This window comes from Rattus norvegicus, chromosome 18 (genome assembly GCF_021556685.1).
Source record: "Rattus norvegicus strain SHRSP/BbbUtx chromosome 18, alternate assembly SHRSP_T2T, whole genome shotgun sequence".
NCBI classification, from domain to species: domain Eukaryota; kingdom Metazoa; phylum Chordata; class Mammalia; order Rodentia; family Muridae; genus Rattus; species Rattus norvegicus.
Window position 1 is genome coordinate 1,899,905 of NC_141551.1, and position 12,927 is coordinate 1,912,831.

A 12,927-nucleotide genomic window follows, 5' to 3' on the forward strand; every position below is an offset into this window, starting at 1 on the left:
TGAAAGTTTCTCAGTTGCTTAGTTTCATCACTGTAAGGCCGTGTTAACAATTTTAGAAAGTACTGAGAAAAGGTGTGTTTCAAATACTTAATAAATAAGTGCATAGAAAGCACCTGGCCCCTCTACTACACATGATAAAGATGATTACCTGATCTGGTGCTGACTCACAAGAATGTTTCATCTGATTATCCAATGATGAGTCAGAAGAGGGTTTAATATGATTATCCAAATTACAATTTCCAGGAGCCCTTTTTGTGGCTTTATTAATTTCAATTGCAATATTATTAATTTTAACATCTTCAGATTTAATTCCTTTCATTTTATCTTGTTGGCAAGTTACAGTACCATGCGGTTTCATCTCTAAAAACGTGCTTTGAGACACTGGATGAGGCATTTCTAAAACTGGTGGTGACAAAAAAGTTTGTAATAAGCTCAACTTAGGAGACACTTGAGAGTCCAATTTATGTTGATGCACAGAGTTAAATTTTGAGAGTTTAATTTTAGTCCAGTTGGAGTTCTTCTTAGTTGAACTATTTATTCCATTTAGTACACATTTCACAGGCTTTGTTTTCCTACTGGGAAAGAAACGATTGCACTGCACGTCCTGGTTTGTTTCTTTCTGATGGAGTGTTTGTCTTTCAGCATCAGTCTCTTCCAATTTTACTTCTGCAGGCTTCTCCTCCTTTACACTTTCCACACAGGATTCCTTTTTTACCTCTACAGTGTCTGATTCAATTTCTCCAGCAATCTCTTCACAAAGTTGGAGAATGCTGCCTCTTTTGCTCTTTCCAGGTTGCTCCAATTCATGGTCAACACTGTGTTCAGGCACTAACGGCAGTGGGATTTGGGGAAACTTTGTGCTAGCACTCACTTGTGTATGAGCTGATTTCCTCAGTTCATTCCTTTTAGAGACCACTGATGTAGCTGTTTTTAGTTTTCTAATCTCAGCAGTTACAGGCACAGGTTTTGTTTCTTCTTTTCTAATAGTCTTCTGGAGACATTTTTCAGATCCTTGGATGCACTGAGAACTACAAGTAGAAGTTGTCTGATGCTGTACTTTGCGCTTCTTTCCTTTGGGAGAATTTATTACTTCATTTGTAACTGAATGTCTGTCCTCCTTACAATCAGACTTTATTTCAAGCACTTTTCTTTTCACATGCTTTTGATTTACTTTATTACATTTACTTTGAGTACTGTTACACTGTTCTCTTCTTGCTGGTTGCAAATTCTGTTTTACTGTTTGAATTTGACCCTGAATCTCTCTACTGCGCAAAGACCTAGTTAAAGACTCCGTTAACTGTTGTAGTCTTTGTGATCTGCGGTTAAGTTGCTCACTCCCTTTGAAGGTTCCAAATGATAATTTTTCCTGACATAATTTCTTCTTTTTTAAAGATTCTTGTGATTGTCCCTTCACAGATACCATATTTTTATTAATGGAGTTAGTAGCATTTTTATCAGCTGAACATGATGCTGACCTTGTACTCATTCGTGTTCCAATTTCAGACTGATTTACTTTACTTTTGTTGGAAAATCTAACCGCTGACTTTCCAGCTTCCTTGGAGCCTGATTTCTTTGCTAGGCTGTTTTGAGAACCTTCGATTTCTTGTTCTAAATTCTCATCTTCACTTTCTTTAATAACTTTGGAGGAATTTTCTTTTGATTTCTCCTGAATGGACATTATTCCTGAGTAATGTCTTTCTTTCTGAAGAGTTGAGGACTGTGTCCAGGTAGATGCAGATGCTAAGTACTTAGTATTATCACTAAGGAGTAGATCTTTTAAAAATAGACTTTAACTTATACTGATGTACATTTCCAACAAAAATACCAGGTTGTTTCAAGTAAGGTTGCTCTTGGCAATTTCTAAGACATGAGAAAAGCTAGCATGAATGTTGAAAGATATTTGCTTTCTGCTGGATAGGGAAATGAAAATCTGAAGAAAACTCTAACTTAATATTTTCAGAAGTTTTTATTTTTTTAATGAAAAAAAACTTCATTCAGATCCAATTTGTTTTAATTACGATTAGTTTCCGGCCTAACCCTATTACTAGAGTAGTTATTTATCACTGACCTGTCTGCTTTGACAAAATTTCTGAAAAGTTTTTTCTTCTGAAGTCTACAGCTACTGGACGTTGATGAATCTGTAACATGTCTTATGGCTAACAGGTTTCTTTCCTTGTTTGCCAAGTTTGCTGGTTTGTGGCTTCTATTTACTCTCCTTCGCTTAGTAAAGTACTCTATTAATATAGATTTCCTTTTGTGCTGCCATTTCTGAAAAATTAAAAGATAATAAACATTAAGTTTTATATAATCCAAAAAACAGATCAATAATACTATTCAGAAATACACCTCAATTTAAATAAATTTTAACTCCTCCTTTTAGACTATATTCTTTTGAATAACAATTAAGTCTCCCGAATATATTTTTCTATTAACTTAGATTTATTTTAAGTGCAAGAATATTTTACCTGAATATATGTGCACCACATGCATGCTTAGTACCCACAGAGATCGGAAAGGGATGTTGGATCTAGGAACTGGAGGTACTCATGATTTAGATGATTGAGTCAATGTGTAGGTGCAAGACATTGAACCCAGGTCCTCTGCAAGGGCAACAAGTATTCTAAACCACTGAGCCATCTTTCCTAAATATAGTCTCCAATAACATCTTATCTTATTAAAAATATATAAATAATACTTTAAAAAAACTTTTCCCCTGAGATTTACTTACAGTTCTTTTCCCACAAGACAGAAATGATGTTTCAGCCACCATAACTCAAGAAAATCTGATAAAAGCATTCCTTATAACCTCTTCTTAACACATTATACAGCACCTAAAAAATAATTAAAATATTTAAAAAGATAACAATGTACTCATCCACTAATCTCTGATCAATCAAATAACATCCTATAATCCCAATTCTACTCTGACCATTAGACTAATAACTCACCACAGCTCATTTTATACAGAACATTTAATTTCATGATTTCTACCTTGAAGTAACACTCTGGTACATAAATCTATTAGAATATACATCCATTATATATTGTGAAAAAAAAGTTTTAAAATACAAAAAAAAAAAAATTCACAATGTAAACATTAAATGGTGTGGGGACGCTAATGATACTAAGGTCCTGTTCCCCAATTGCTTCTTGATCTGTCAGTAAAGAAAGCCATGGGCCAATTGCTGGATGGAAGGTATAGGTGGGACTTCTGGGTCCCTGGAGGAAAAGGGGGAAGACACAAAAGAGACAGGTTCCACCATGCCTCTGATGGAGAAGGGTTAAAGAACCATATGAGATCTCAAAACAGAGTGGCCACATAGACCACCTACAGGCAAGTGGTCAGTGGCGTTTAGCAGGGGCTAGATGGGACTAGGCACTAAAGTTTAGGGCAGATGGGAGGTGTGGAGCTAAAAGTAATGATAAGGGTATATTTTTTCTAAGCGGGATAGTAGCACCCAGGAATTGTGCCAAGAAGGCAAGTTGAAATTGAACAACTGTGTGCCTTGTGTCTTTTATCCATGGACTCAAGGGAAGCTGGGAGGGGGCTGGTAGCAGGGGCCCATTCACACAGTTAAGGCAGGGTAGCAAAAAGCGACATGCGACAAAATGGATTAAACTAACAAAATTATATGAAGAAAACCTACATACATATATGTATTAATCACATAACTAAAGCTAGCTTAATTAAAACATTGAGTAGGTAAAGGGTAAGAAAATCTATGAGCTAGATGAAAAATACTGAAATAGCAAATAAAGTAAAATAAAAAATTAAGAGCTAAAAATACAGATCATTTGGTAGAGTGATTGCTTAGAATGTACAAAAAACCCTGCAGGACTTTGATCTCCATCACCTCATAAAATCAAATCTGTACTTGTCTCAGTACTTGGGAAATGAAGGCAGGATGATCAAGGCCATCCTCTGTTTACAGGAAACTGTCTCAAATAATAAATTAACAAACAGAAATAGAATATTAAAATGAAAGGACTAAAGGCAATGGTTAAGATGACCCAATGGCTAAGAGTACTTATTGCTCTCGCAAAAAACCCAGGTTTGGTTTCCAGCATCCACACCAGGTAGCTCACAACCATCTCTAAGTCCAGGTCAAGAGGATCCAATGTTCTCTGACCTTAAAATATGTGCACACATGCTCACATGTACATGAATTTAAAATGACTAAATAATTCTTAAAAAAATAAAGTAGTTACATAAACCCACTAAAGAACCACCCATAGAAGCCAGGCATGGTTAGTGTATCCTTTTAATATCAGCACTCAGGAGGCACAAGCAGGCGGATCTCTGAGTTCAAGGCTGCTTGGTCTACAAAGTGAGTTGCAGACCAGCCAGAGCAATACAAGTCCCTGTCTTGAAAAACTAACAACAACAACAATAATCAGAATTACAATTAACTGTTTTGATGTCAACATTACAAGCAAGAAAACGCAAAATCCTTCAAAATGCTGAAAGAAAATTATGCTTTAAGTACATTTTACCTAAAGAGTTAACAAAGATATTTTCAGATAGGTCAACAAAAAGTATGGTCAGACATGGCTACATATGCCTTTAATCCTAGCACTTGGAAAGAAGCAGACTGAGCACTGAAAATTCAAGGCCATCCTGATCTACACATAGCTAGTTCCAGGCTACCTAGGGCTACTTGGTAAGACCTTGTCTCTAAAAAGAAGGGGGAAAATACCCCTGGTATCCACATATACATGCCCATACACATATAAACATGTATACAGATATACATAGAGACAAAAATAAATAGCAGATTACAAAGAATTTTATTTCTAGGAATTTACAAATATACCTACATAAATGCATAGAAGCATAAAATCACATTAGTTTCAATACCATATCAACATAGTGAAGTGGAAACTTCTGGATTCTTTGGAAAGTCAGTTATGTCAAATGATGTTCTGCTGAAGCCAACACGAGTGAAAGGATGTTTTGCTAAAGCAAACACACATGAAAGGAAGCATGATGGGTTCTTCTCTAAAGACACACATGTATTCGTTTGCCTTACGTTGTGTTGCTGAGCTCCAGTTTTTGCGGCCCCATAGAGAAAAATACCAAAAAAAAAAAAAAAAAGGTTGATGTCAACTGATACAGACTCATGTGTAGTTCTGCTAAGACAGGAAGACTGAGGGAGGACAGTGATGTTTGGAGGGAGTATGAACAGGACTCCACAGTGGTGAGGCGGCATGCACAGCTAGCTCTGCAACACTTTGACCCTGGTCTTGCATCTTCATCTTCACTGATCTTCGATGCTTTGCTTCAATGAGAGGCACAGTAGAGAACTTTTACTGGCATCCCTACTGGTCCTGGCCACCCCTGCTAACGTGCCAATTCAGCAGAGGCCTGGCTATTTCTGTTAGGTCATGCAACCACGGCTGACTCATGTTTGCTATCCTGACACTGCTGAACTGGAGTGCTGGTAATAAGCATGAAGTGTTTCTGAGTGCATCAAACTGCTGCTGCTGATTCCTGTGAACTGAACTGCTGTTTTCCCGACAGTGAAGATTAGATCTACTTCAAAGAACAATTTCAAACAGGTCCACTTACCCAGTATCCTAATAACCCTTCTTGTCTACTACCTCTGGTGGGCTAGAAAGGAGGTTAAAATAAGAATTCATATTAAAATAGGGTTTGAAAAAATCAAAGTCTACAACATAGACTAACTACACCAATAAATATCACCATAACATTGACTATATCATTGATGACAATTATAGAATAAAATAAAGTGACAGCCTAACTTTAAGTTTTATTTTCAATTCATTATTTTAATATAAATAAATTTATATTATATTATTTTAGACAGTCTCACCATGTGTTGTAATCATTGTTCAACTGCTTTGAAGTGACACATGAACAAAACAACTCTTACAAAAGGTAGAATTTATACTGGGGCTTGCTTATATTTTCAGAGGCTTAGTCTATTATCCTCATGGCAGGGAGTATGGCTGCATATAGGCAGGTGCTAGAGCAGTAGCTGAGAGCTACATCCTGATTCTCTGGCAAAGACAGACTGCCTTAGAATGGGTTCTTGAAACTTCAAGATTCACCCCCAGTGACACACCTACTCTATCAAGGACATACCTCATAATCCTTATAATCCTATCAGAGCTCTGCTTCCCATTGGGTATCCATTATAAGCCCCTGGGGACCATTCTTATTCAAATCACCACACCAAGTAATTCTGGTTAACTAGGAACTCACAGTTAACTACCTCAGGAATCCTGGGATTAAAGGTGTACATCACCATGCCAGTTTAAAACTTTTTTTTCTAAAGATGTACGCATCTTGGTGGTATATGCATTAGAATTGAGAAGTGGAAACAGGAAGCTCAAAAATCCAAGGTTGGGCTGGAGATATGGCTCCGCCATTAAGAGCACCAACTGCTCTTCCAGAGGTTCTGAATTCAATTCCAAATAACCACATGGTGACTCACAACCATCTATAATGGAATCCGATGCCCTCTTCTCATACATTTGAAGGCAGGTACAGTCTGAGCACATTGCTCTGTTGGGGTGGGCAGGCTGCTCTGTGAGAATAGAACAGCTTAAGTCCTGTAGAGAGTAGAGGCCTGTGAGTAATGGTTATGAAGGAACAGAACCTCAGGGCACGGCCCTAGGTGAACACTCAGCTCTAGAAAGCCAGTGCTCTGTCAGCTCAGCATAAGGTGCTATTCAAGCCACAGCACATAGAAAAAACAGCAGCCCAATCCCAGCCCACTGCATCCTCAGTCTGGTCACCACTGGCCCAGCCCATTGTAGTATGGATGAAAACCTGAAGCTGAGCTGTGGTGGGAGAAAAGTCTAACCATGACCAACACAAGGCAGAACTAGTGAGGCAGCCTGCTGGACCAAGCTGCAGGGGCCTGGGGAAGAGCCAGCTGCCAACACCAGGTGCTAACTGAACAGCAGAAGGAGCACCAGAGACAACCCTCAGAAGAAATCCAAACCCAGACAAAAGCTTCTGACCAAGTTAAGTATCTTTGAAAATGTGCTAAATGCTGAAGAGAGAAACTGAATATAGAAAAACCATACATGAGGTGGAGATGGCTCAGTGGTTAAGAGCAAATGACTACTCTTCCAGAGGTCCTGAGTTCAAATACCAGCAACCACATGGTGTCTCACAACCAACCATCTGTAATGAGATCTGATGCCCTCTTCTGGTGTCCCTGAAGACAGCTACAGTATACTTATATATAATAAATAAAGTGTTAAAAAAAAGTCATACGGAGAAAGTCTCTGAAGAAAAATATTTTCTGTGTTAAAAAATGGAGAGATAAACAATGACAATGCATCTGGATCCCATATGATTTTATTTCATTTATTCAACACATGAGTAACTATTTTTTCAGTAACAATTACAATTTTATATATCCTTCCTTGTTAGGGATTGGTTCTAATGCTTTGAATTAATCTAGCTCCTAAAATCCTTCCGAACACTGAAGGTCCTTGTTCCCAATTGGTTTTTGATCAATCAATAAAGAGCCAACAACCAATGGCTGGGCAGATAGACTGAGGTGGAACCTTTAGATTTGTGCGGGCTAGAAACTGGGAGAAAGGAAGGAGAGAGAGAGTTGCCATAATTAGGAGGGAGATAGAGCAGATTTAGAGCTACAAAAGGAAGACCATCCTAAATGTAGGCGAGAAGAAATGCTTCCTCCCCCTCCCTGGAGAGTGTCTTGGGCAGTAAAGACTAGGGAGCCGCCCAGAAGGAGCCAGGGCAATAAAGATAAAATATAGAATTAGAGGGTGGTGTTAAGCCAGGTTTACAGGAGAGAAATGTGTGCTAGCTTCGGGGAGGATTAGAACTGTCCAGTCTTTGAGCTAGTCAAGGCATTTAAAATCAACTGGCATGTGTGCGTGGTCTTTCATTCGAGAATGCAGAGGGCTCTGGTGAATGGCTAGGAACTGGACCCACCGGTAGTCAAAGGGATAGCTGGGAACTTGACCCACCAGGAGTCAAAGCAGTATAGCCAAAATTACCACTAAATATCCTTTTGAAGGCAGACTTAGATAAGGGACTGAAAAAAAAAAATTCTTGCCAAGTTGCAAACAATAGAACAAAATGTATACAATTCTTTGAACCAGGAATTTCAAAAATTTCAATCCAAAATCTAAAGCACCACCATGTAACAAGAATGCAAATAGGCAGTCTCTATCTGTTATAAAACCTGAAATGATTTTCCCAGCCTTGCTAAGGGAATTAGATAGAGGTGAGAAAAATCTACAAAGGCTTGAAAAATTAAAACGGCAACCCATAGAGATACAATATACTGAGTTAAAAATACAGATTCTGGGGGCTGGGGATTTAGCTCAGTGGTAGAGCACTTACCTAGGAAGTGCAAGGCCCTGGGTTCGGTCCCCAGCTCCGAAAAAAAGAACCAAAAAAAAAAAAAAAAATACAGATTCTGGGGGTTGGGAATTTAGCTCAGTGGTAGAGCGTTGCCTAGCAAGTGCAAGGCCCTGGGTTCGGTCCCCAGCTCCGGAAAAAAATAAATAAGTAAAATAAAATACAGATTCTGTTCAATGAAGTCACCTTAAAACAATGTTATGCAACAGCTTATATGTTTCATTTTGTAGAGTTTTAAAATTTTTAAATATGTACATATGTTAATATACAGTTAATACAGTTCAGAATTCCAAAGAACTTCTGTCTTGAATTCTGTAAACTCTGATTCTCAGATCTTGGAAATGCCTTTATAGACTGAAGCTAATGGTGCTTTGGCACGCGTATTCACTAGAATATAGCAGTACTCTAGACATTATGGCATGAAACATGTCACTGGCGCATCTCACAGTCCTACAGCAATTATAGAGATCTAACCTTACATTAAAGAAGATGCTTAAAAACAAAAAAGGAGAACAGAGACCACCCCAGACATAGATTACATAGTGCTTTATTGACTTTAAATTTTTTAAATTGCTAATGAACAAAAAACAACAGTAGCTAAGAGACACTGGATTGTGGGAAAGTGCTAAATTAGAACAGCCCACCTATTTTAAGGATGTCCTAACTTCAGAATGAAAGGCAGGAAATGTGTTGCATTTGGGGAAGAGGTTTTGTCTTTGTTCCAAGAGAAGAAAAGCTATAGATTTTATCCAAATTAATAAAGATTAGATTTGACCAGGGAGGCCACCTGAAGATCTAGGCTGCACACATAAAGGATGAAACCAAAAAGAACAACAATGTGGGTAACGTATTGTACTGATCCCTTTACATAGGAACAACTCTGAAACTGAAACATGAATGTCTCAAGCCAGAACTTCAACTAAGCATAGCCAATAAATCTTGTTGGCTACAGATGACTTATCATGTCATCCTTTCACATGGCATGAATGAAAATTTATATTACAGTTTGGTTACAGTCCAAACTAACTTGAAGAAAGACAGATGCCTTACGTGTTCAAAGAGCAGAGAATCATCTTTAGCTGAACTGTACACACCACACATTCCATACAAGGCAGAAGTGTTATTACTTTTGAAAGTTTATATGTTCACAGAGGAAAAACAACCAGACACAACTGAAGTTAAAACAGCCCTGGCAAAATTCATCTTTGAGGATGCTAAGACGCTAAGGCATAACAGCATTCTGCTTCATCCAACCTCAGACTGCCTCAATAGCCATTTCATCAAACTTACAAAATGGCTAAAAAGCCCATTTGTCCTGGCCTCTCGGACTGTTTCAGTCAGGACTTCAGTCAGGCCCTGCTTTCATACCACAAAGAACTTAGCAAATGCTGCAACTGGCTTTCTTAAGACTGGCCAATATCCCAATTTTCTTAGGGCCCCCAAAGGGAGATGATGTTCCCAGACAACAGGAAACAATTTTAAAGAACAATGCCCCATTCCTAAGAGATGGGGTGGGTGTTTTTGGTCATTCACTGGGTGATGGATGTTTGTTATTTAAAGGAGGGTTAAGTTATTAAAGGTCCTGGTCAGAGAGGAAGCAAAGTATGGGAGCTGGATTCAGGGATCTCTTTTTCTCTTCCTTTTTCTTTCCTGTATCTTTCTTTCCTATCTAATTTCACAGGGAAAGGAGGGGAGAGGGGATGAAGAAAAAAATGAGAAGATAAAGGAATATATATATATATGTGTGTGTATGTATGTATGTATATATATATACATATATATATACATATACATATATATATACATATACATATATATATATATATATATATATATATATATATGGCATAGGAGTTCCAAGACAGCCAGGGCTACACAGAGAAACCATGTCTCAAAAAGCCAAGAGAAAGTGGGAGAGGGAGACACTCACTTAGAGCTGGAACGTTGGTTCAGCAGTAAAGAGCATTTGCTACTCTTGCAGAAGACCTGTTCAGTTCCCAGCATCTACTAGACTACTTGAAACCACCTGTGACTCTAGTGTCAGGAGCCCTTATACTCTCTTCTGGCCTCCATGGACACCAGACACATACACAGCACACATACATATACACAAGTAAACACCCATACACATAAAAATAAATATTTTTAAAAATAAAAAGGCAAAGTCGTACCTGCCTAGCGTGTATGTGAGATCCTCAATTCAATCTCCAGTACTGTCCTCTATACAAACACATACACACAAACGGAAACATTGACAACACATTCCCAAGCTTACTATAAATCAATGTTACACTGTCAGGGACACAGGGAAAAAAGAGAGAGACTGGAGCCAGGCAATGGTGGCACACACTTTTAATCCAAGCATAAGAGGGCAGAGGCAGGTGGGATCTCTCAGAGTGAGTGACAGGATAGACATGGATACACAAAGAAACTTTGTCTTGGAAAAAAAAGAAAAACAGAGAATGAACAAGCAGATCCACACACATTTCATTCTCACCCCTCCAACAGGGTCTCACTATAAAGCTGCCCTGAGCTCATCAACCCTGCCTCAACTTTCTAAGAGTTGTGATTACAGGCCTATGCCACTACACTAGGATTGGATCTATTTTCAATAGAACAAACCAATGGAAACGAGTCTTCAACAAACAGTGCTAACACTGGACAGACAAGAAGCAGCAGTAGAAGCAGGAAAATGAGAACAAGAACATCGTCGTCGTCACCATCATCACCATCACCATCTTATTCCCTCAGACCACTCACAAAAGTAATTTCAGGTTGGTCAAAGACCTAAATGTAAAGTTATTTGAAAGGAGGAAGAGGAGGAGGAAGAGGAGGAAAGAAAGAAAATCTTCATTATGCTAACAAAGCTTAGGCAGGAAGATCCTTAACATTCCACATGAGTTCACAATAAAGACTGTTTCAAAAATCTTCAAAATAGCTTCATGTACCATATCCAAAATCTGAAACCACCACCAAAGTACCTGAGAAACAACCCAGAAGTCATGTGGGGGAGACAAAAGTTGTGTATCACTACTGTAGACAACCACCCAGTAAACAAAAGGAGCATAATAATCATGCTGAGTAGCAGAAGCTATACACAAACATATTTTAAGAGTCTACTCTTCATGAAATTATAGAAAAATCAAGTTTTGTACAGTCAGAAAGCAGATGAATTACTGCCAAGAGGTAAATGTTAGGGAGAAATTATGTAATTTGAGGGATAATGGAAATGTTCTTTATCTTGTTGATTTCCACAAATGACTTATTAAAATGCATAAAATTTAATTTTTTTCAGAAAATCAAATTCAAAAAAATAAGTGAATATACTGATAAAGCTATTCAACAACTAAGCTAAAACTGACAGGCTCCAACAGCCGAGAAACATAATTAAACCAAAAGGCAAGGTAAACTGGGGTGAACATCATGCAGTTAAAGGGAGGAAGAAACACACAGAACCACGTTTACGTACATAGTGACTGTAGAAAAAGCAGTAGTGATGGCTAACTTCTGGGAAAACAAACTATGGACCAGTGTTGGGAGTATGAGAAAAGGTTACTTTACATTACATAGCTACTTAAATGTTTTATTACATACACACAAGGCATTTGATACCAAGCCTAAGGCCTGACCTCACTTTGATCCCAAAAGCCACATAGTGGAACTAGAGAACTGATTTCCCTGACCTCCATACATACAACATGGCACTCGCTTGCTCACTCGCTCTCCGTGTTTATCAAGTCGGTCACTATTAACATTTTTAGACTAGATAAAGGCCCTGTTGTGAAGAGCTGTCTGTATGAATAGAGGGTGTTCAGAAGCAGTCTCCCTGGCCTATACCCACTAAATGCCAACAGCCTCCCTTTTCCCAGTATTGTCAAAATGTCCAGATACTGTCAAATGTCAGAGAGGCAAATTCACCTAATTGAGACAAAAAAGATTAACAATTATAAAACACCAACTATTTGAGGAATTGAACAAGGTAAGCCAATTCCCAGAGTTGTACTATAGTACTCCACAACCCTGTGCTTCCTGAAGTCCATTCAGGTTTATACCGGCTGTTGTCTTTCGGATAAAGCAGAACGTTCAGTAGTTTCTGTCTTTCTGTTAGTACTGCAGTCATCTCTTCTTTATTTGAATCTGTGTAACGGGGCTGGAGAGATGGCTCAGCGGTTAAGAGCACTGGCTGCTCTTCCAGAGGTCCTGAGTTCAAATCCCAGCAACCACATGGTGGCTCACAACCATCTGTAATGAGATCTGATGCCCTCTTCTGGTGTGTCTGAAGACAGCTACAGTGTACTTATATGTAATAAATAAATCTTTAAAAAAAAAAAAAAAAAAGAATCTGTGTAACTTGCCAATGAACTCTTATAATTTAAGATTCTTTCATGTTCAAAAATGCCCCCAAGGGCTGTCAAGATGGTTCAGCAGGTAAATATATTTGCCACAAAAGCCTAGCTGCTTGAAACCCACATTAAAAGTGGAAGTCTCAAGAAAATTCACTCCATACCTACATAATCATCATGTGCGTGCGTGTGCACCTACCAAAAAATACCAAA

At 38.4% G+C, this 12,927-nt stretch overlaps 1 protein-coding gene across 20 annotated transcripts in view; it reads right to left on the minus strand.

The window, feature by feature from the left end:
• Positions 1 to 12,927, minus strand: part of Esco1 (establishment of sister chromatid cohesion N-acetyltransferase 1) — a 54,373-nt gene that overhangs the window by 35,879 nt on the left and 5,567 nt on the right. For 12 of the 20 annotated variants that reach the window (XR_015642449.1, XR_015642447.1, XR_015642445.1 and 9 more), the window contains exons 2-3: positions 2,729 to 2,831; positions 149 to 2,268 (exon numbers count right to left, since the gene is read on the minus strand). Coding sequence is in view for 9 of the 20 variants with exons in the window: in XM_087593493.1 (XP_087449619.1) it covers positions 149 to 1,678 (1,530 nt within the window). In the remaining 11 variants the exon portion in view is untranslated. 20 annotated transcript variants of the gene reach the window in all.